Source organism: Sycon ciliatum, chromosome 4, assembly GCF_964019385.1.
Source record: "Sycon ciliatum chromosome 4, ocSycCili1.1, whole genome shotgun sequence".
Lineage (NCBI taxonomy): Eukaryota > Metazoa > Porifera > Calcarea > Leucosolenida > Sycettidae > Sycon > Sycon ciliatum.
This window is the reverse complement of record NC_088646.1, coordinates 11,515,699-11,539,615: the sequence shown is the minus strand read 5'-3', so window position 1 is coordinate 11,539,615 and position 23,917 is coordinate 11,515,699. Positions and strand designations below refer to the sequence as shown.

The 23,917-nt window shown below is 48.0% G+C and overlaps 1 protein-coding gene across 1 annotated transcript in view; it reads right to left on the bottom strand.

The window, feature by feature from the left end:
• The window catches only part of LOC135814477 (laminin subunit beta-1-like), a 39,940-nt gene extending 18,141 nt beyond the window's left edge, over positions 1 to 21,799 (bottom strand). The window contains exons 1-20 of the mRNA XM_065327601.1: positions 21,340 to 21,799; positions 17,710 to 17,943; positions 16,982 to 17,068; positions 16,095 to 16,154; positions 15,044 to 15,239; positions 14,274 to 14,386; positions 12,276 to 12,369; positions 11,448 to 11,503; positions 8,398 to 8,503; positions 7,996 to 8,045; positions 6,792 to 7,004; positions 5,909 to 5,998; positions 5,542 to 5,647; positions 4,856 to 4,908; positions 4,387 to 4,492; positions 3,426 to 3,532; positions 2,648 to 2,843; positions 2,055 to 2,225; positions 1,051 to 1,208; positions 480 to 590 (exon numbers count right to left, since the gene is read on the bottom strand). Of these exons, the coding sequence (XP_065183673.1) occupies positions 480 to 590; positions 1,051 to 1,208; positions 2,055 to 2,225; positions 2,648 to 2,843; positions 3,426 to 3,532; positions 4,387 to 4,492; positions 4,856 to 4,908; positions 5,542 to 5,647; positions 5,909 to 5,998; positions 6,792 to 7,004; positions 7,996 to 8,045; positions 8,398 to 8,503; positions 11,448 to 11,503; positions 12,276 to 12,369; positions 14,274 to 14,386; positions 15,044 to 15,239; positions 16,095 to 16,154; positions 16,982 to 17,068; positions 17,710 to 17,943; positions 21,340 to 21,654 (2,622 nt within the window). The 5' untranslated portion in view covers positions 21,655 to 21,799. The remainder of the gene's footprint in view (positions 1 to 479; positions 591 to 1,050; positions 1,209 to 2,054; positions 2,226 to 2,647; positions 2,844 to 3,425; positions 3,533 to 4,386; positions 4,493 to 4,855; positions 4,909 to 5,541; positions 5,648 to 5,908; positions 5,999 to 6,791; positions 7,005 to 7,995; positions 8,046 to 8,397; positions 8,504 to 11,447; positions 11,504 to 12,275; positions 12,370 to 14,273; positions 14,387 to 15,043; positions 15,240 to 16,094; positions 16,155 to 16,981; positions 17,069 to 17,709; positions 17,944 to 21,339) is intronic.
• Positions 21,800 to 23,917: the final 2,118 nt, after the last annotated feature.

Sequence of the window (23,917 nt, the reverse complement as noted above, 5' to 3'; positions counted from 1 at the left end):
CGAGACTTTGAGTACTGTGACAACACATTGGGTGCATAGTGACTTGTCACAGAACATGTGGTGCCACCTCAAGCACGCAATTTTCACCGTCATTCTTTTCCATCTCTCACCAAATCATTCCGGTGTAGAGATTGGCTATAGGAATGAATGCATGCTTGGTATCAAAATGGGAGAAAATGAGGACGGGTGTGTGTGTGTGTGTGTGTGTGTGTGTGTGTGTGTGTGTGTGTGTGTGTGTGTGTGTATGTGTGTGTGGGAGGGGGTCCGAGCACTCTGAATGTAAATAAGTTGCCCGTGCACATGTAGACGTACATGATGTGTGTACAATGCATGAAATAGCACACACACAATATAGCAGCCAGGAATGCTGTCCATACGAGCATCTCATCTGCTTTGGGGTATAGTCACGGCACAACAATGAATGAAACGGCAAGGAAAACAATAGCACTGATAAAGTGCGACCAGCACCTCCAACCTACCCGAGTTAGCAGAACAGATATGTTGGTATTGATATTCAACTCGATTTGCCGCAAGACCTCCAAGCGCTCTAGCTGATCCATCTGAGCCGCTCTCCAAGTATTGGTGGACATCTGCAACAGTGTGAAGATAGGCAAACATACATGTACATGTATCAGTAAAAATGCCGGTCCAACCGAGTGTGATCGCTACCGGCCGCTTCAAGTACCGGTAATGTGTCATGATATCAGATAGTCAGGAAGCTGGATAAAGAACCCATCAACAAGTCATAGCCTGGAGGAGAAGAAGATGAGCGAAGAAAGGGCAGGGAATGACTAACTTTGACTACAACCTTCAGCAACGCGTGGGCCGTCGGCTCTTTGACAGTACACCGGCACACAGGGAAGGATAGCTACACTGACGCAGGGGCATCAGAACCGGGATGTCTGTAGTCTGCTATCTTTCGATTCTGGCCTCCTACAATGACTGTAGAGAGTTCACGTATGCAATAATTGATACATGTAATGTCCTTGGCACTAAGGCCTCTATCTTGACACCCATGAACTGCTAAATGTGCACTGTGGGTGTTCTCACACGCAGTGGACGATAGCGGTCCTCCAAAGGTCCCAGGGCGTTGCTCGACTCGATTAGTCCACGCACTTCCGACGAGTTGACGCGGATGGTGGCATTCAGGACAATGCTCTCCTGACGGCAGGCGCGGTTCAGCAGATCATCCGTACACTGGTCGCAACCTGCAGTGCGCACAATCAGCAAAACAACCGGTTACCATACAGGAGTCGTTCGACAGTCTTTTAAAAGGAATGAAACCAGTGTGTGTGTGTGTGTGTGTGTGTGTGTGTGTGTGTGTGTGTGTGTGTGTGTGTGTGTGCGTGCGTGTGCGTGTGGTGTGTGTGTGTGTGTGTGTGGTGTGGTGTGTGTGTGTGTGTGTGTGTGTGTGTGCGCGCGCATGTGTGCGTGTGCGCATGTGTGTGTATGTGTGTATGTGTGTGTGTGTGTGTGTGTGTGTGTGTGTGTGTGTGTGTTTGGAGTACCCTGTGGTACACAGGAAAACAAACTCTTTTAGACAGGTTGTCCATTTTCATTCTTGGGCAATCAGGGAGCAGTGGAATTCACCCACTCCACTGCTATCAGCCTTGTGCGTTCTTCCCTGCTCTCTGTGCTACTGCTGGTATCCACTCTTATTTTAGCCTATGCTAGCTACACTGCTGCCTGGCGCCTGGTGGTGCGCCGGTGGGCAGCTAGTTTCTCACGACCCTTTCTGCTGCCATTGTATGTGTGTGTGTGCGTGTGTGTGTGTGTGTGTGTGTGTGTGTGTATGTGTGTGTGTATGTGTGTGTGTGTGTGTGTGCGTGCGTGCATGTGTGTATGTGTTTGTGTGTGTGTGTACGTGTGTACGTGCGTGCGTATCTGTGTGAATTTGTTATTGCAACGGCAAGCAGTTAATCACAGAGAGATCACCACGCATACAGTATTTGTGCCCACATGTAGTCCAGGGCGCTATCAAGTATCATGCATGATTTATTCCATCCCGGCATTTCGTCTCAGTACTATGTATCCTCTTTCCAAGCCTAACTTACGCAGACATCCTCCACCAAACGTGTCTGTGCCGTCATCGGATGAGGTGATGTTGAAATGACGAGGCTGGCACATGTCACAGCGAACGCCTGTTGTTGTCGGCACGCAATTGCACTGACCGGAAATTGGGTCACACGAGGAATTGGTTGATCCAAACTGGTTGCAGTTGCAAGCTGTGGAAGACAAGGAAAGGAACCCCCAAACACAATGAAGGAAAAATCCGAAGACTGCAGAGAGCTGCGTCACACATCTAAAAATACTGAAAGACTGCAGAGAGTTATGTCAAACGTCTATAAAGGGAATACCCAAAGACTGCAGAGAGCCACGCCACACGCAACATAAATCGGCTGCAAAATGCCCAGAAAGGGTGCAGTCATGCAAAATGGTGGAAAAAGCCCCCCCCCCCCCACACCCTCCCCCTGCCCTGCCAGAGCATCACTACATTCTCAGATCATGTGCCGGTCTGACTAAGGCCTCACAAACAGCCACGCAATTTGCCATGTACGTCTTTGTGTCCCGTGGTGGAGTTTTCATGCAGCCGATGAGATTGTGATTGTGTTGTGCATGTCACGAGCAAGAGTGTACATGTACTTACGTCTACACACGAGATCCGAGTCCGTGCTCAGCGGCATTCCAAAGTGATCAAGCGCACACATGTCGCACCTCCTCTCAGTATGGGTACTAAGACAGTCACACTGGCCACTCATCGGATTACAACTTGTGTTGGAGTTGACTGTGCCTGCCACGGAGCAACCGCATGGTTCACAGGCTGGGAACCCGAAAGCTTGGGGCTGGTCACAAGCAATCATAGTGCAGCATAAGAAACGCAAAAAAGTGTTTTGTTAAGTATTAAGAAATCATGGGTGAACATTGTGGAGTAAGCTGACAGTGTTTGATGTGGGTGAACATTGCGGAGTACACTGGCATTTTGGTCTGTAACAAGAGTCTGAGTTGTAGCCGAAGGACGGAACATTTACCAGCATACAGAGATGTACGAGAGATATATGCCAATGTGGCCAGATGGACACAGACTCTCCATGTGATCTGCAATGTGTACAGTACAGTTTGTCACAGTCATACATTGGCTACTGATACTGGTTTGCTGCTTAGAAATCTGGGGTCCTTACCAATCGGAAAGCAACTAAAACCACTATACACTGTACAGTGAGTGGCATAAAAGCATTGGAGAGGTTCTTATTGCCCGATTGAATGAAAAGTCTGCTGACTACCTACGTGCTCTTTCTGGCAAACTGCTCTCTTCTGATTATACCACATGATGTCATGTCATGGCATGGCCCGGTGTGGCAATCACGCAGTGTTACTACATGATGTCATGACCTGGCCCGGTGTGGCAATCACGCAGTGTTGCTTACCACACATTCATCGCATCGTGTACCCATGAACGCTGAGGCACAGTCACACATGCCGTTGTCCTTGTTACACACTGGGCTCGTGCTACCCGCCGGGAAGCACTCGCAAGCTGAAGCACACATGCAGAATCGACAACCCAGGGCAACACATTGATTCCTAAGTATATAGCACCGCCTTGCACTGCCATCCACCGTCATGAGTGAATTACAACATTTCCGATTGAGTTGTTGGGTTGCCGTTGGGTTGCCATCATTCAGACACACTTCAACCATTGGGCTTCACATTGCATCCAGTGCCTTGTTAGACAATGTACCCAGGGGATGGTTAGGCAATGCACCCAGGGGATGGTTAGGCAATGCACCCAGGGGATGGTTAGGCAATGCACCCAGGGGATGGTTAGGCAATGCACCCAGGGGATGGTTAGACAATGCACCCAGGGGATGGTTAGACAATGCACCAAGGGGATGGTTAGGCAATGCACCCAGGGGATGGTTAGGCAATGCACCCAGGGGATGGTTAGGCAATGCACCCAGGGGATGGTTAGGCAATGCATCCAGGGGATGGTTAGGCAATGTATCCAGGGGATGGTTAGGCAATGCATCCAGGGGATGGTTAGGCAATGCATCCAGGGGATGGTTAGGCAATGCATCCAGGGGATGGTTAGGCAATGCATCCAGGGGATGGTTAGGCAATGCATCCAGTGTCTGGTTAGGCGATGCACACAACAATGCTTAAACAGCATGATGTTTTCACTACCCTCCCCTACTACATGTATACTAGATTATGTTCATGCTACAAGGGGTCACACAAAATGTTACGAACTTCTTCTGTTCAGTAATACCCCCTCCCCCCTCCCCTCCCCCCTCCCCTCCCCCCCCCCCCCCCCGCATAAGCTGGAACTACATGTAGGTGTTTGTTATAAACCAAAAAGCAGAGAGGTCGCGGAAAGTTGCCTGTACTTACGAGTACATCCGTCCGTTGGATCACTGTTGAACATGGTGAAGTTATCGGCACACATGTCACACTGACGGCCGATGACGTTTGCCTTGCACACGCACTGACCGGTGGTCTAGCAGAATTGACAGCAGCGAATACAAGCACAAAACAGTGTTCACAGTGAAAACAAGACCTCCAAGACGCTTCAACACGAAAATCAATACAATACGCCATGAGGTGAGTCCAGGATAGTTGACAGAAGGAGAGGAAGAGCGAAAGTCTAGCCAACACTAGAAACAAGCTAAAGTAATTGTATCAGACAACGGTGGGACTTCAATGAAAGCTTGAGCGCTAAACATCTAAAAGGGTCGACTGGAGTTGGAGCCAACATCATCTGGCGATACACTCGATGCACGTATGAAACATCTCTGAAGCACATCTATACAACCATGTACATGTACATCACGAAGTACCCTCAGACTGCAAAGTAACATACCTTGTCACACACGTTATTGGCATTCACGGTTCCATTTACGTTGCATTCGCATGCTGGAAAAAGAGCAGGAAAATGTATTTCACCTGGACTGCCGATACATCATAGCCTTAACAACAGTACAATGTCATCGGTTGTGAAGGGATCTTTGCCACTTCTTTCGTGTGTTACCTTACGCCATGGCTGAGGTGGACATGGGTGTTGGTGGCAGCTGTGCTGGTAGCAGTGCTGATCATTCTATTTTCAGTATAATTATATTGTCACAACAGCTCACTGACTTGTCAATTCGAGTCCACAAAGGATGAAACAGTGCTGTCTGTGAATTGGGCACATTGTTACACCGGATGGATGTATGCTTTGGGATATCTGGGAATGCTGAAGAACTGTCGTAGTGACAACAACGAAGAGAAGCTCACTCACGACGACCTATTTCTCAAGTACTCTTCCAAAGTACATGGTGCACACGTGTTGCTCAGTACTAATACAAGGCAAGCGGTCAAGGGAAGATGGCACGTATAGTGCAATGCCCAAGAGCCACATTCCTCTGTGTTCTTTCCAAGTGCAGAGACACTGATAGAGGCACTGCCTACCCGGCAGCATCTCTTAGCCACGACAAAGAGGAAGATCCAGATCACACAGCAAGCTAGGCAACACACACACACACTCGACCGCATCTAAGACAAACTTACGCTTGCAACCATCCTCATCTGAGTCCAGCAGGTCGTAGAACCCATCGCGGCAGACTTCACACTTGTTGCTGGGGTCAACGTTTACTTTGCAGTTGATGCAAACACCCTACACACGATTAACACAGACCATCCAAGTTGCTTTTAAAACTGCAGCATGGCAGTAAAGTGATTGGATCTTCAAACGTAGTGCTGCACTAGTTCCTCACTGTAGCTGACAAAATTCAGTCTCGCCCCAAGTGATACTGAAGGGTCACTGGGGCAATAGGAAAAAAGATACAAATAGAGCACCGAGGCAAGTTTTAAAATACTCCACATGATGACGTATGGGAAGCCGGGAACATTACAGAATGCACTCCTGCAATCGTACCGTGGATGCATCACAGAGGTTAGTTCTATCGATCTGGCCGGCAAGAACACACTCGCAATCGCTGCACGTTGGGAAGTCGAATGAAGTCGGCTGGAGGAGGGAACAAGGACAGAGGACACATGAAGGACAGAGGCAAATTTATAACACGATCACACCTACACATGCACACACATAACTTACACACACATACATACACACACACACATACATACACACACATACACACACACACACACACACACACACACACACACACACACACACACACACACACACACACACACACACACATACATACACAATACATAGTACATGACCTTTACCGTGGTCTTTTGACGCCCATCGCAAGAGCGATGCTAACTGTTACAGCAGAAGCCATACTAACTTATCCTGGGATTGCACCACTCAATAGCTTGCAAGGCTGGAGAATTGGCTGCCGCTATTCAACCTGGTCTACACCACACAGCTATTTGAAGTGGTTCTTTTTGAAGTGTTTTTTTTCCTGGACAGTGTGGTTACTGCTGAGGAGGTCATGTGTATACCCCGCTCCATATCATACACACACTGTATGTGTATACCCTCCATATCATACACACAGTATGTGTAAACCCTCCATATCATACACACAGTACGTGTATACCCCGCTCCATATCATACACACAGTATGTGTAAACCCTCCATATCATGCACACACTGTGTGTGTATACCCCGCTCCATATCATGCACACACTGTATGAACAGCTAGGGCATGGCCGCCGGACCAATCAAAACATGCTTCCACCGGTCCTGGCATATTATGTTAAAAGCTATCATGAGCGGCACCACTTGTACACCATGCTGGAACACACGTATGCGTGTGTACACTGACTCAAGTAAAACTTACAATGCACTGGTCACACTGTCGGCCAGTGATGTTGGCAAGGCAGATGCATGCACCGGTGGTTACGTCGCAGCTGTTGTTCATGCTTCCAGCCAGATTGCACTCACACGGTGTACAGCCAAGGGCATTGTCGGCGGTCAGGTTGAAGAACATGTCGCTGCACATGTTACACGTGCGCCCAGTCACAGAAGCCTTACAGTCACACTGTCCACCGACCTGCACAAGCACAGAGATATCCACACGAATTACACTCAAGGGCAGGCAGTTAATGCAAAGGTTGGGAACTAAATCCCCTGTGCAACGGCCGTGAAATTTTGGCACAACGTGCCTGCAAGAGAAATCCCAATCCATTATTATAGCTGAGACACTTTTTTTTCAGTACATGTGCCGTAGTGTCTTGTATTAAAGCCGGTCTCATATAGAAGCCTGTTTTGAATACAAGCCTGATTTTCAAGATACCCTATCGACACATACGCCTGGTTTTAGTGTTGACATACATAGAAACACATGTACCTGGTTTGAATGGAAGCCTGATGTGAATAGTAGTCTAGGCCGGACACCGGCTTCCACAGGAATAAGCCCTTCTTTCATATGCGACATTATTATTATTATCACCCCCCCCCCCCCCCGGCATGATCACAATCATTCCCATGTTGCCAAGGAATTGAACCTACACATGGGCATGAAACTCAGGCAGCAACACTACAAACCTTGGACCACTGTTTTGTTGTGTAGGTGCAGTCAGGGTACATATACTCTCTATTCAAAGTTAAATAACTTGAAAGGCAAGTACTGAGTTTTGGAAAGAACGAAAACCATTACTGTCAGTCTTTCTCACAACGACACTGGAAGGCCACCAGGAGCAGATGCAGCATCAAGCTTATGAGTTATAATAACCACTCTTCTTTTCCTGCCATGTCTCCCACAGGCCATTGGCCCTCTTACAGGACTGAGCCCGAAGAGAGCAGCACAAAAGAAAGTATATCTTCTTTGTTGGAAGCTGCTGGGTTTAAACCTGGAGCCCACAATCAGTGTGCCCGGTTTGAACCTGGAACCATGCGATTTTGCTGGATTCGAACCTAGAACACTGTGGTATTGCTGGGTTTGAGCCTGGAACCCTGTGGTTTTGCTGGGTTTGAAAATAGAAACCTGCAGTGCTGCTGGGTTTGAACCTGGAACGGTCTGCGGTTCTGCTGCATCATCTTACCATGTTACAAACGGTGTTTTCTTCGGTGCCAGCTGGATCACAATTACAAGCTACATCCAAAAAAGGAGAGATAGAAGACATGATCGTCATCAGAAACAAAAGAAAAACATCGAGCTGGAAGGCTATGATGTCATCGTTCGGGCATGACATCGCATTCTGCAATGATACTGGTTGTGCAAATCTGCATCACTTTACACACGGTGTTCATCAGGGTGATTGAGGTCCTTCACTACTACCATTCAGTCCAACTTGCTCAGCTGTATAGCAGTGAACCAGCATGGCAGCTAGCCCACACGTTCTTTCCTACATGCAGGCAATGTATCCCGCATAGAAGTCATGTTTAATCACATGGTCAACATCATTACTTCAATTCCATGACTCGGCTTGGTAGCATCAACTCACGTTCACAACCATCGTCATTTACGTCCAACAGGTTGAAAAAGTCAGGCCTGCAGAGCTGGCACTGATCACCCATCACGTTCACCTTGCAGTTGATGCATATTCCAGTCTGTGTGAAAAGACACACATGAAGCCTCGGTCCTCTTCAGTTATGTTCAAGTCATGACACATGCATGTACATACCGTGGAAGCGGCGACCAAAAATCAATCTTTGCTGTGCAGTTGAATGGGATCTACCTGTGCATGTATGTACATATTAGATAACACCTGTTTTGTTCAAACTTGTTGTTGGTTGACCGGCAGCATGTAACAAGGTGCAGGACACCGTGTTCGGAAACAGTGACCTTTCTACAACCATCCACGGTTGGTAGAGCCCCGGTCGGTTGCGACCATCTAAACCGTATGGGTGTTAGACCCGGTCCTGACCCTCTCTATTCTAGGGGAGTTGTTTTAGACTTCTCGTACCGTCAGTCTTGTATTCTGTGATCGCTCCTGGGTGTCTTCTTGATACTCATAAACTTATTAGCTATTTTTGTTTCTCGAACACGGTGTTCTCCACTTTGTTACATGCTGTCAACCAACATGTATGCACATGCGCATTACACCGAGGCAAGTAAAGCATGCAGTGGGGATGCAACTCAGCTACTAAGTTTTTGAAATACAATATACAATTTGCATGTACGTGCACGCACGCAGGCACGCGCGCGCGCACACACACACACACACACACACACACACACACACACACACACACACACACACACACACACACACAGTAGAATGCAGTCCAGCATACATTGACTACATACTTAAAGTTATGAAGTACATGTGCTGTACAGCACAGATAATGTAAAACTCAGTACAGATATGTGCCGGTAGTAAAGCAGGACACGGTATAGAGTTCAGAGCGTAGGGTTCAGAGTGTAGGGTTCAGAGCGTAGGGTTCAGAGCGTAGGGTTCAGAGCGCGGGGTTCAGAGCGCGGGGTTCAGAGCGTGGGGTTCAGAGCGTGGGGTTCAGAGCGTGGGGTTCAGAGCGTGGGGTTCAGAGCGTGGGGTTCAGAGCGTGGGGTTCAGAGCGTGGGGTTCAGAGCGTAGGGTTGAGAGGGTAGGGTTGAGAGCGTAGCGTTGAGAGCGTAGCGTTGAGAGCGTAGGGTTGAGAGCGTAGGGTTGAGAGCGTAGGGTTGAGAGCGTAGGGTTGAGAGGGTAGGGTTCAGAGGGTAGGGTTCAGAGGGTAGGGTTCAGAGGGTAGGGTTCAGAGGGTAGGGTTCAGAGGGTAGGGTTCAGAGCGTAGGGTTCAGAGCGTAGGGTTCAGAGGGTAGGGTTCAGAGGGTAGGTTCAGAGGGTAGGTTCAGAGGGTAGGGTTCAGAGGGTAGGGTTCAGAGGGTAGGGTTCAGAGGGTAGGGTTCAGAGGGTAGGGTTGAGAGCGTAGGGTTGAGAGCGTAGGGTTGAGAGCGTAGGGTTGAGAGCGTAGGGTTGAGAGCGTAGGGTTGAGAGCGTAGGGTTCAGAGGGTAGGGTTCAGAGGGTAGGGTTCAGAGGGTAGGGTTCAGAGGGTAGGGTTCAGAGGGTAGGGTTTAGAGCGTAGGGTTCAGAGGTAGGGTTCAGAGGGTAGGGTTCAGAGGGTAGGGTTCAGAGGGTAGGGTTCAGAGCGTAGGGTTCAGAGCGTAGGGTTCAGAGGGTAGGGTTCAGAGGGTAGGGTTGGGAGCGTAGGGTTGGGAGCGTAGGGTTGGGAGCGTAGGGTTGAGAGCGTAGGGTTGAGAGCGTAGGGTTGAGAGCGTAGGGTTCAGCGCGTAGGGTCCAGAGCGTAGTTTTCAGAGCGTAGGGTTCAGAGGGTAGGGTTCAGAGGGTAGGGTTCAGAGGGTAGGGTTCAGAGGGTAGGGTTCAGAGGGTAGGGTTCAGAGGGTAGGGTTCAGAGGGTAGGGTTCAGAGCGTAGGGTTCAGAGCGTAGGGTTCAGAGCGTAGGGTTCAGAGCGTAGGGTTCAGAGCGTAGGGTTCAGAGCGTAGGGTTCAGAGCGTAGGGTTCAGAGCGTAGGGTTCAGCGCGTAGGGTTCAGAGCGTAGGGTTCAGAGCGTAGGGTTCAGAGCGTAGGGTTCAGAGGGTAGGGTTCAGAGGGTAGGGTTCAGAGGGTAGGGTTCAGAGGGTAGGGTTCAGAGGGTAGGGTTCAGAGGGTAGGGTTCAGAGGGTAGGGTTCAGAGGGTAGGGTTCAGAGGGTAGGGTTCAGAGGGTAGGGTTCAGAGGGTAGGGTTCAGAGGGTAGGGTTCAGAGGGTAGGGTTCAGAGCGTAGGGTTCAGAGCGTAGGGTTCAGAGCGTAGGGTTCAGAGCATGGGGTTCAGAGTGTGGGGTTCAGAGTGTAGGGTTCAGAGAGTAGGGTTCAAAGCGTAGGGTTCAGATGTAGAGTTCCGGGTTTGGAGTTCAAAGTTCAGAGTTTGGAAGAGAGTACCGTATTTTCCCCAATAAATGTACAGTACTTTTATTATTTCAAAGGTGGTCAGACCTGTACTACTATAGGAGACTGTACTAGTATTAGAGACGTGTACTTTTATTGTTTCTGGGAAGATTGATTGCCTGGGTTGTGTGGCAAACAACTCGTGATAATGATGCTGTAAGGCTGTAAATACACCCAACCATGGTAAGAATCAGTGTACAAGGACACAAAGATGATGAACGGGTAAGAAAACGAAGTAAGGTGGACCCTGGTATCTGTACCCCACTAATGCCCATCACATCATTCCGGCATGTACTATTATTAGAGACATGTCCTTTTATATTTTCGATCCACACCCAACATGTACTACAATTGGGGACGTACTAGTAATGGAGACGTGTACGTTTAATGGGGGAAAATACGGTATAGTGTAAGTTTGGAGTTCAAAGTTTCCTATTCAGAGTTCAGAGCCATGAGTGCCAGTGCAGTTTCAGCTTTAGAGAAACAAAGTACCAGTACAACCAACAGATCTGATGGTAGATATTCATCCGGCCATCATCTGATAACAACTCATCATGGTACATGCAAGAAAGACAAGCACCCACATGCCTACTATTAACTGGCGCCTACCCCTTCAGAGCAGTTGCCCGATGCAAACATCTGACCGGCAGTTGTGCAGCCGCAGTCTGAACGAAAAGAGAGACCACAAACAAATTTGCTGTTACTAGAACATCATAGTAGACATACTTCTCCTGAACAGACCGCAATGTATTGCATTCATCAATAACTCTCCTGTTACATTAGATATTATCTTTATTTGTTTTTCAGACAGTGTGACAAAATATATCATAACTGCCCATGTCATTTGTTCTCGAGTCAGAACGACTCATTAGCTACCCCTCCGGCTAACTGGAACTCTTACTCGTATCTGTCTGTTGGCCTCCGCGTCACTACTTCTGTACTGAGTCCTATTCAGTCTGAATCATTTTGTCATGTGTAATTTTTCTCCTCCTGTCCTCCCATGATCCGCATCTGTGACTGTTTTGCCCAAAGAAGAGGTTGTACTGCAGGCAATGATGAGTACATGTACCTGTCAGAGAGAGAGAGACTTCCAATGTGGCCTTGTAACTCGGTGATATGGATCAGTGCTGGAACAACAACGTGCCTCTGGACACCCACCTAATCCCTATGTGAACACAGCATTAGAAATTCCCTCCTCAAAGACTCCTTTGCGAGCTCAGTAGCAATGTATAGGCTTCAAGCGTGAATCGGAGCTCTCGCCTCTCCGCCATTGCATCATTCATTGGTGTTGCTGTTCACGCGGCTGGTGATCAGCAGTGTGTGCAAGACTTGCTGGACGACTAAGAGCTCAGTGTGGTGAGTGATGATGATAATGATGATGTTTAATTCTCTGAATTAAGCTCACATCAGAAGTTATGAATAACCATCCGTACTGACCTAGACAATTCACCGTGAGATCAATGCTGGAAGGTGTGCCAGGATGATAGAACTGCGGGATGCAGTCCTGACAGTTTACACCAGTGGTGGAGCCCTGCAGAAAGAGAAACGCAAAGAACCGGTGCATTCGCTCACATTAGCAATAGTCAGTTATAGCCAAAGCTGAGGAACCTGGCCAAAATGAGTTTCCGTGACATGCTTTGACTCACGCTTCAGGTCTGGTGTGCCCGGCTACTAGTAGCTATTTGGTTCTGAGTCCATATAATTATGATAGAGGCATACAGTACTACCGGGTGTATTTGCCATTGAATGTGGCTGGGTTTAATGATAGCTTGCATACCGTCCTACCGGTAGGACCACGGGTCCTACCGGTAGGACCCAAGAAACCGAGCTGCAAAAGTGCTTTTGGTTGAGAAATTTCTTGAAACAATTGTTGAGATGAGGTCTTTGTCAGGCAAAGTAATGGCGCAAAATGCAAGGCTATGTCCAGTGCATTGCGTATGCGCAATTTTATCGAATGTCAGAATGGCCGCACATAATCCTGTCGGTGCGCTAGCAACTCTATCCAAAGTGAATTTCGACCATGGGACATCAATTGTGGTGAGGTCCTAATGTTTTTATTAGCTTGCCAAGGCAGTGGAATGCATAATTCCATACTCTGTTTCCATGGTTACCATGGGCTGTTACCATGGAATTTCGTAGTATGCCTTGTGCGATCACGTCTAAAATTTGTGGACTCCTTCATTAGCGCCTTAGCAACAGTTTAGGGTCAAGTTTTAGGTCAATGTTAGAACAGAGGCCATGCAACATGTCTGTGTATGATGGTCCTACCGGTAGGTCCTACCGGTAGGACCGAGGTCTATGCAAGCTATCATTAAGCACTTCTCATAATACACAGTCTACTCCTGGCAAACACATCTACTGTGCAGGAGAATTTAATAGCTATGTCCTTTATGAAGACTTCATCCATCAATGTTATAGGTGAACCCCATAAAAGACATCCATCCACACAATACATTGCAAGCAATACATCATACAGTGAACTGTAGGGCTGCACCATTACACAGTGACATCCAGCTCGTTGTAGATGAAAACAGTTCGCTGTTTAGGTTCAATGTTGTGCTTGTCCACACGCGGACATGGAAAGGGTTCATTGTACATGTGCCACACCATTTGCTATACTAGTATACCGGAGGATGTGCCTGCATACAAATAGTAAACAAATTATCAATTTCAACAGTAAGGAAAGTGAACTGCCTGAAAAGGGAAAAAGATGCCAACCCCACCAGGACTCAAACCTGGGACGTAGAAATTTGCTACAGTATACATGGAGTCAACGGTATGCGCATAGATCTGTTCAGTTCTATTATGCAGACAAGCATGTGTACACACAAACACACTGAGACAAGTATGTGTGTACACAGACCCACTCAGAGGCAAGTATGTGTACACACAGACCCACTAAGGCAAGTATGTATACACAGAGACCCAACGAGGCAAGCATGTGTACACACAGACCCACTGAGGCAAGCATGTGTACACACAGACCCACTCTTGTCTCGGAGACAAGCATGTGTACACACAGATCCACTGAGGCAAGCATGTGTACACACAGGCCCACTGAGACAAGCATGTGTGCACACAGACCCACTGAGGCAAGCATGTGTACACACCTCAGACCTCAGACATGCCCATCGCGGGAGCGATGATAGCGAACAGCTATGTTTTAGACATAGCAACTTGTGCTGGGATTACACCATCCAACAGCTTGCAAGGCTGATGAATTGACCGCCACTATTTTTAGCCTGGTATCCACCACACAGCTGTTTGAAGTGACTTTTTCTGGCCAGTGAATCCCTATTTTTCATTTTTCCATTTTTTCTTTTTTTTCACAGACCCACTGAGACAAGCATGTGCACACACAGACCCACTGAGGCAAGCATGTGTACACAGACCCACTGAGGGAGCATGTTGTCACAGGTTACTTGAAGGACATACATCGCACGCCACACAGCGGCCTCCTCCCGTTAGAACACCACTGGCATTGACACTGCTGCCGACAGCGGTAGGATCAAAGACACAGGAAGTGGCATGACCATAGCACTGGCATTCTGCAATCAAACAGGAGAGGACAACACATGTGCCCATCATGAAGAACCCAACCAAGCACATCTTCAAAACCTGCCAGCAATGTGCCCCCCCCCCCTCCTGCATTGCATACCTGCCAAGTATCCAGATTTTTTCGGGATTATCCCGCAATTTTGGATGGACTCCCGCGATCCCGAAATTCCTGTCGATTATCCCGAAATTCACTGTACAAGAAACAAGCTTGATATTGTACTTGGAGCACTTCAAATGACTTGTCACAGGCCAGTAATTGTCCATATTGATCCCGGACCGCCATAGCCTGCAGTACCAGTGGATCTCCTAGTGCTCCTTCCATGAGCAGTCTCTGAAAAACCTCCGTTTTTGAGTCTTGAACATGTGTAAGTGTGATCCGATGATCACCATCAATCATCTATTATCGAAATTTTGGTGCCATCAAAAGTTGAAAAAGGATTTTTTTGGTAAAATATGACATATCCCGAAAAACCAAGGCAAATCCCGGGATTTTGCCATGGTGATTCAGAAAAAGCACTGTCAGTGCTTGGCAGGTATGGCATTGCAGCAGAATGGTATAGGAATATAAGGACATACTTGGTAGATATAGAAAAATGGCCGCTTTCATTCTATTCAATGTTGTGAAGGTCCGCCATTCGATAACTTACGTTCGCAAGCCCTGGCCTCCGTGAATGGCTGCTGATTGAAGAGCGGCTGGCACATCTCGCAGTTTGTACCCATTACATTCCGATTCTCTTCGCAGTTACACACATAAAATCCTGCCTCTGCCATGGAGCAGTTTGTGGTATGCCCATTGCACACACAATGGGCGCCAACTGACATGCGCTGCAGAGCTGTAAATGGCTGATTAGCAGGACATAGGTACATAGAAGGAAAAAAAATCAGACAATGCCATTTACCAGGGGCACCCAAACTGCAAAGTTGGCAAGGCTTTGATAACCCTTCCTGCAGCTGCAGCTCCATTGCTCATGGAACTGAATGATGACCATAACACACCGTCACCTCTGCTACCCAGCATGCTTTGGGCAGTATCAAACTGGAAGTGACAAAGGCGTCCCTGTTAGGTGGCACTTCTCCGGCATGGCTTGAATGCCAGGGATTGGCTGATTTACAGCCTGCACAATGACATGAACTAGCCGCAGCTTGAACTTCAGTGAAGGTACTATTTATTAGTTTCAGATGGCATGGATTTGAATTTTGAAAGGAGCAACAAGCATTCTCTTCCGCTGCAGCACGCCTGGTAATGATCATACACTCATGATCCCGCCGTACGGCTTGGACAGTGGGTGCCCTTCAATACAGCCTACCACCACCGTCTTTGGCCCCGTACCAGCCGTGGTGTAGCCAGGGGCTGCAACCCAGTGCCAGTGGTCCGAAGGAGGCATTCTTACGCAAGCATCAGTTATTAAATTTTGATGTTCACTTATCCAGACTGGGCTTGGGTCCAAAGGTATTCAGACAGGCAATATGCAATTGCAAATGTGATCCCTTTCAAAAATCAGTTTCAAGCTACCCCTTGAAATGCTACGCACATTGCTACAATAGTAATTATATCCTCTCATCCTCTTTCGGAAAGACATTGCCACAGCATAGCATTCTGCCTCAGGATTGAAACACGTAGGCCATGTGTCAAGCATGCATGTACATCTCAGACCAAGTAATGATGGACCCCAATGGGAGAGGTATCCGAATACTTACAAAGTTTACATCGGAGAAGCCTCTGAACTCTAAGCTGAGGAAGTTCGCTGTGAAAAAATCCTGGACAATAATGCAAGAGGGTCAAAGACAACTTAATTAAGACACACTTTCGAATATTTGCCAGCCTTGTCATGAGCCTCTGGCTATGCTGCCTCGCGCTGTTCTCAGTCTGGCTGTGCAGCCATGCATGGCATATATCTATATACCACAAAGTGAAATTCAGTTCCGGTTGCCCACCAGGCAATGCAGATGGTTTATTATCAGGACCAATCAACTATGCACATGTTATCGTTGACCTCTGCGAGGTTGTTCCTCTTTTGGCACATGTGATCTGTGTGTGCTGGGTCCGCGCGGGCGGTGTGCGGACCGCGCGGGCGGTGTGCGGACCGCGCGCGGACTGCGCAGGTTGCGACGCAGCGCGCATGCGTGCATTGTACGCATTTTTGTTTTTTGCTCCTTGCTTGTTCCTGAAACACTCCATTGGTACCAGAAGAAACATTTGGTCCACTGTATGTGGTGTACGCGTGCCTGAGTGAGAGGTATCGGAAAAGCATTATCGTCCGGGGGGGGGGGGGGTAAGAGCATAAGAACCCCCCCCCCCCCCCCCCGACGACACACATGCCAAAACACTGGGCAATAATCAACCAATGCCAGCCAACACCAACCCCATGAGAACACCAAATTGTATTCAAATGTGACAAATTGGCAACGGCCACTGTGATGTAAGAATGCTTCAATGGTAAGCGTGTTTGCATTATCTGCAAAGATTTGTACAGCTGTTTATATCTGCTAGAAAAAACTAACTACAAGCACAATATAATTACTGGATATCCAATATGTCTAAATACTACGGAACAAAACTAAACAGGTAGTCTGCAACTACTCACCACCACTGTAGGGTTTCGGCGAGGATTTAGACGATTGCCGTCAGCTTCGATGACGGTACGCTCATTGAACAAACGGGCATCAAAAATCTGAGGTGGACCACATCATAGCAGCACATGCTTACAGAACAGTGCACTTTCGACACACACGCCTGGTTTTAGTGCTGCCGGACACACATAGAAATGCCCGGTTTGAATATAAGCCAGATGTGAACAGAAGCCTAGCCCTGACATCGGCTTCTACAGGAAGAAGCCCGGCTTTAATACGTGACATTACGGGTATATGTTACATATCCACTCAGCCGGCTGCATGGAGTAGATGAGAGGTGTATTCTATACCAATCCTGTGTAGTGGTGTGTGGTGTATACTTTGAAGTACTTCGAGTAGGAGTTGGGAATCTACAAACTCGTACAAGCATTGTGTACAGCGACTTCATCGCAGTTGTGCCTAGCATCCATGATCAGATAATCGCGGACAGTACATGTTTAACCGGCAGATATTTGTTACTGCAAATGGGCTACACTGCAAGTCTGCAACATATGGAGTAGAATCCACACTGTTTTGCAATACCTCAACACTACCTCCACACTATCTCCACACTACCCCCACACTACCTCCAGACTGTTCATGGGATTCCTGTAAAACATACCGCAGTAAGTGTAGGCTGCACTTGACAAAAAAAACAAAACAATAGCACTGTTTACTGGCATGTTACAAGTATAGTCTATACCTCCAATGAGAGAGCGTTGATATCATCATAGGTCACGCAGAAAGGATCACCTATGTTGCTGTTGTCAAGCTCGAGGACCGGCTGATACGCAACATTGTAGACGGACATGCACTCTGGAATCTCCGTAACTATGTAGATGAAATCCCTGAAGCCATCACCTCTGCTGCCGCTGACCCGCAATGTGCGGGATCGAGGAGCTGCAAGCCTGAATTGAATGAAATTCACCACGTAGGGCTGAGTAGCGAAGAAGAAGAAGAAGAAGAAGAAGAGGAAGAAGAAGAAGAGGAAGAAGAAGAAGAAGAAGAAGAAGAAGAAGAAGAAGAAGAAGAAGAAGAAGAAGAAGAAGAAGAAGAAGAAGAAGAAGAAGAAGAAGAAGAAGAAGAAGAAGAAGAAGAAGAAGAAGAAGAAGAAGAAGAAGAAGAAGAAGAAGAAGAAGAAGAAGAAGAAGAAGAAGAAGAAGAAGAAGAACAGAGCACAGGAAAATACTCAGCATGGCATATGAAGTCAACATCGACACTTTTAGATATGTTGCTATTCTTTTAAACAGCAAGCGTATACGGTGAAGGCTGCGCTGGCTGTGTTGGAATGTACAACAAAGATACTCTATAGAAGCTGCACAACACACCTAATCCCTATCAGACTCATCCTCCTTCTCTCTCTGTGTTTCAATGGGCTTGACCCGGTGAAGACTGTGCTCATCTCCTCTCCCTCGTCACCTTTGCCTCCCAAACCGAAGTCAGGTACCCAATCCCAGATGTGGATCTCCTGGGGGTGGAGGAATCTTCACTCAAACTGAAAATCAAACCCCAAACCTCATGCCATGGCTCAGTGGAAGGCCAATGGACCACTTTGCCAACCACGCACCCCTCGATGGGTTGCAACTTCCGGATCCCTCCATACCTCACCACACTTATGAACTGCCCCCCCCCCCCCCCCCTAGTGAATGTGCCCAGACCAGAACATTCAGTTCTGTATTTTCACGACTAAGGCTTCTAGCCCAGAAACCTGACAAGCAAGAACGGGGCTGATCAAATCTTTTTCTACCATAATTATTATGCCATGCTTCGGTCCACCTCAAACTAGCATACTACATAGCATTGCAAGGGTAAGCAGCAGTAGATATGAACAAGCATATCTACAAAGTTTATGTGGAGGGGTCTCCGAGTGTATTTTGGAGGGAGGAAAGTCAGTTGAACACATGGAGTGCAGCGTTCAAGCAAGTCCGTGGGAGGGATGTGTGTACTGGTTAATGCAGTAAATCTCTACTACTACCCTGCCAAAGTGTGGCCGCGATAGCACAGACAGGGACAGAGTCTTAACACAGGGACAGAGTCTTAAGAGGGGTCTCTGTATTGAGGGATGTGCGTACTGGTTAATGCAGTAAATCTCTAGCACTACCCTGCCAGGCTCAGTGATGTATGATGCTATGCAGGGTGCTGTACTGTGTACATTGGCACATCAGCGCAAGCAGCCTACATGTCAACATACAGTGCTCAGCATCTGTGCTCAGCATCAGTGCTCAGCATCAGTGCTCAGCATCAGTGCTCAGCATCAGTGCTCAGCATCAGTGCTCAGCATCAGTGCTCAGCATCAGTACTCAGCATCAGTGCTCAGCATCAGTGCTCAGCATCAGTGCTCAGCATCAGTGCTCAGCATCAGTGCTCAGCATCCAGGGGCGTACATAGGGCGGTTCCCGGGATGCCCGGGAACCAGTAAAAAAATTCCATGTGGGTACAGAGAATTTGTTGATCCAGGCCCAGCGCTCACAGTGCAAGTGCATGCCTGGCATCCGCCTGACGGTCCGATCGAGGACGGTGACTAGCCCTGGTGTGAAAGTAGTGCTGGGACACAGCGTACTGAACTGGGTTCAACAAAGTCTCTACTGCAGTTACATCGCCGGATTCCTCGATCTCAGAGTCAAATTTTCCTTTGGAGTTTGTTTTGACAAAGTAATGGTCGTGTTTTGACAATGCTTTCGCTTTGCGGAAAAGAAAAAAAATGAAGCGCCGACATCCAGAGGGCCAGCGCTCTATTCAGAGCTCTTTTGAGCTGCAGACAAAGCGTGTAGCCAGTGCTAGTGGCGAAGGTCAAGCGATAGATGAGAATGCAGACGCACCTGACTTGCAAGCGAAGTCTGCATCCAACGAGCAGCGTTGAGGAAGAAATCGTCGGCGAAGCTGTAGAGCGACCGTTGTTGGAAGCTGCTGGATCATCCAAAACTAACTTCAATGACATGGGAGTGTGTTGGACGGGATATTCTGAAAGTCGACGTCCACAGCGGAATCCAGTCCCCCGAAATTTGCTGGACACGGAAAAGATTTCCGTCATCGACAATCATTGTGCGCCACCGAAGGCGAAGGATTTCGTTTCCTGTGCGTGTCCAGACGGATGGCAAACAGCGCCACTTTCAACTATCCTTGTTAGAGGGGTTACCCTGGGTAGTCTTTTGACAGGCATGCAATGGTGGCTTCTGCTTGCCCTGTGTGATGTTTGCTCCAGATGATTCGAAACTTAGGCAGCTTTCAAGACCGCATGCAATCGTCATGTTGAACAAAACATCCATAAAACGGGGAAAAATTCTGTCCTTTAAAATCATAAATGCGTAACAATGACATCATCGTCCAGCAGCTTGTGGATGTCAATTTCACCCAGTCTGAGGAGAATATGCAGAAACTCTGTGGGATACGAAAAACAGCACTTCAATTGTGTGGAATGTTGATGCATCAGTTGGCATGGGAACCACTCCTGGAGGCGAGCGGCGTACGCCCCTGGCATCAGTGCTCAGCATCAGTGCTCAGCATCAGTGCTCAGCATCAGTGCTCAGCATCAGTGCTCAGCATCAGTGCTCAGCATCAGTGCTCAGCATCAGTGCTCAGCATCAGTGCTCAGCATCAGTGCTCAGCATCAGTGCTCAGCATCAGTGCTCAGCATCTGTGCTCAGCATCAGTGCTCAGCATCTGTGCTCAGCATCTGGCACTTCCCAATGTGCTGGTAGCTGGCACTTGTCACCATGGTCACGGATTGGAAGACTGACGATCACTGAGTGATTAGGATTGGCAGAGATCACTGAGTGATTAGGATTGGCAGAGATCACTGAGTGATTAGGATTCATGCGGCACATGCAATCAAGGTGTGACGTTACTTCCTCATAAGTGCTCACAAGATTCCCAAGGTGTTCCCGGGCCTCTCAGACTCACTCCCAGGTAAGTGTTGGAATTGAACATGACTAGAGGAATACAGTGCTCACTAAAGTGTGGCATAGCACAGACAGGGACAGAGTCTCAACTAGCAGTTTAGAGGCAACTACACAGACTCCACTGAACCATCAAGAGCAATGAGGTTACACAAGATATACTGCCATTTAGGCCTTGCACTGCGGGTGAGGGGAGGGAGGGAGAGGGGGGGGTGGAGAGGGGGGGGGGGGGGAGGGTATGCAGGGCTAGAGTGCCCAACAGCAAGGTGGAGACGAATCACAGAAACTACCCGGTCCCGACTAGCCTCCCAAGCAGTAGACAATCAAATGTCACACACATTGTACATCTGTGTGTTGTGGCTCACAACTCGGGCCCTATAATAATACTGTACTCTACTAGAATACTGTAGAGCAGGTATCAAGTGTGGACGACTTACCTGTGTGAATTCAGCCGTCAGTGAAGTGAGTTCCAGGTTGTTGGCGGATTTCCAAAAGGTATCAACGCTTGTGTTAGTATTGGCATTGCTTGGTGGATTGCTGTTGGCATCGCACGTTCTGCTGTTCAGGGGCTCACCAGGTAGGTTGTAAGTCTCAGAAGCTATACCAGCGCCAGGACAAGTTCCGACTGCTTCAAAGTTGACGAGTCCAATTGGATCGATCAGCAGTGATGGTGTCTCCAGGACCTGCGGCTGAACCACACATGTTGCACTGAAGCCCACCAACAGCCATACAGCTGCTTGTACAGCCATCATAACTGACTGTTGGGAACTATTGCAACTGGCTGGCCGTTGTGGCTATTGCACAGTATAAGATAGTTGTTGTCTGTTCTCCTGGTATGACAGGAAAAGGTCGATTCGAAACTGTGACCTTCCCCTAACACCAAGCTAACTGGAACTAATTTTTTTCCGAAAGCCTTGGTTTCCTGCACCCTTCCTCCGGACACAAGACGCAGATCGGCTTTGCATGCACATGCACAGTAATGACGCGGCAAAGCCCTGACCACTTTGAACAGTGCGGCACGCAGGCCATTATCTAGACTCACACCGGTCAAGGCCAGACACCGAAACCCTCCTGGAGCGCTGGAGACAGGCAGCCAGCATGCACCATGACCGGCTGCATAGTAGACATGCTGATGAAGTGCACAAGGCCAGCTAGGCTATCCAATCATCATACTGGAGCAGCAGAATACCGCCCAAGCCCTACTTGTCAGTTTTCTTGAGTGCCATTCAAGGGTCACTTGCTCGAGCCACTGCACTGGTGACTGGTGCTAGGATACGGAACTGGTTCCAAAACTGCACACACAAACACAGCACACATGCTTAGTGGCCGTAAAGCCAGTTATGTGTGCAATCACAGACTGATGAGCTGACAATGCAGCAGGTGCATTCCTGGCAAAATAATTTATGTCAAGTGCAATCTGCCAGCATTTAAAGGCCAAGCAAGTAACAGTTAGTTGTGGCTTTCGCGAAAGCACATAATTCATGTTCATGTAACCACTGGAAACAGAGGAGTACCGTTGTGTATGTGTATTCACAATCAATTATCTTCAAAACGACATTTCCAAACATGCACAATCATATACATGAAGGAGGGTTCACACTCACAGACGTCGGAACCCCCTGCACTGCACTCTGCAGCTATGGACCGGTCCATGCACAATGTCATGTAGATCTACGTAATCGTTACGTCGTACCTGCAAAGCCGCTCGTTACGTGTCCTGAATGCCGGGACTCAGGACAGTAGCTAGATCGACATGATAGCGATTCGTTGGCTAAACAAGTAACATCCTCGCCCGTTTCGTCGGTACAGACAGACAATATCCCTGTGCATTATTCTGCTGCCCTAGCACTTACGAGAATCTCCAGGACCATCTTCAGGAAAGCAGCACAAAAAGGTTCCTGGGCACAACCAGCTCGGGTTCCGTGCCCTCTCGCTTTCCGGTCGAGGACCTCTCAAACCGCTAAGCCTGAAAAGGAATGCGTGCCAGGAAACACTCCTTCGGCTTGATGGCTTGACCGCCATGCGTCCTGACCATAATTTAATGTAGACTGACTAGAGTTGCATTTGAGCATCCTACCCAAGGCGAGCCTGATACTTTTTTGTTGAGTATCCTACCCAAGGCGTAACGGGGTCGGCCGGGTGCAGAGCCACAATCTTTCGAACACAAAATAATTATTTAGGCTAGTGGTAGCGGCATCGGCGATACTTTTATAGAAAGGTTGCTTGCTAGCAACACTCGAGCTCGCGCTTTTTGCGTCGACTTGACACTTGACGGACTCACGACTGTCCCTGCCATCCAGAGCACACGAGAAGTCCATCGAACTAACTTTCGACTCGACAAACCTGTTACTGCTCATCAGTTGAGCCTGATACTTTTTGTTGAATAGGCTGAGGACCTACAACAGTTACTGTAAGTACTAACCATGGTAAGTAACCGTCGTACCGATAACTAATAAAATTATTACTTACTGAACACATCCACAAAATAAATGTGATACAGATTGTAAAGAACCATTCGAGGTAAAAGACACATGATATGAAGTAGCTAGAAGTAGTCACCATGGTCACGCACCTACAAAAATAGCAGGGTATGCCAAGCACGCCTACAACTTACTTAGTACAAGTACAAATCTGCAGAACATGCCAATGTTGAATAGGGCAACATGGATAATGAAGGCGGTTACGTATGTCATTTTGATAAAAGCCTAAAAAGGCGACATAATCATGATGGGCCAATTCTAGGCTTTCCCCAAATCGGCCCGTTTTTCGCCTATTCGGCTTTTCGCTAGGCTCAAAAATACATCAGATTCGGCTGCAAAATCAGCTGATTGTTTGAAAATCGGCTGCAAAATTGGAATATATTGGAAAATCGGCTAAAAGAATTGTGGCATATTGCATTATTGGCTTCAAAATATTAATTGCACTTTGAAGTGCACTGCACAATGCGTTCAGAATCTCTCACAATCATACCCTGGCACTTGGCCTGGCCCAGTTCTAGTTCGGGCATGCTCGGAT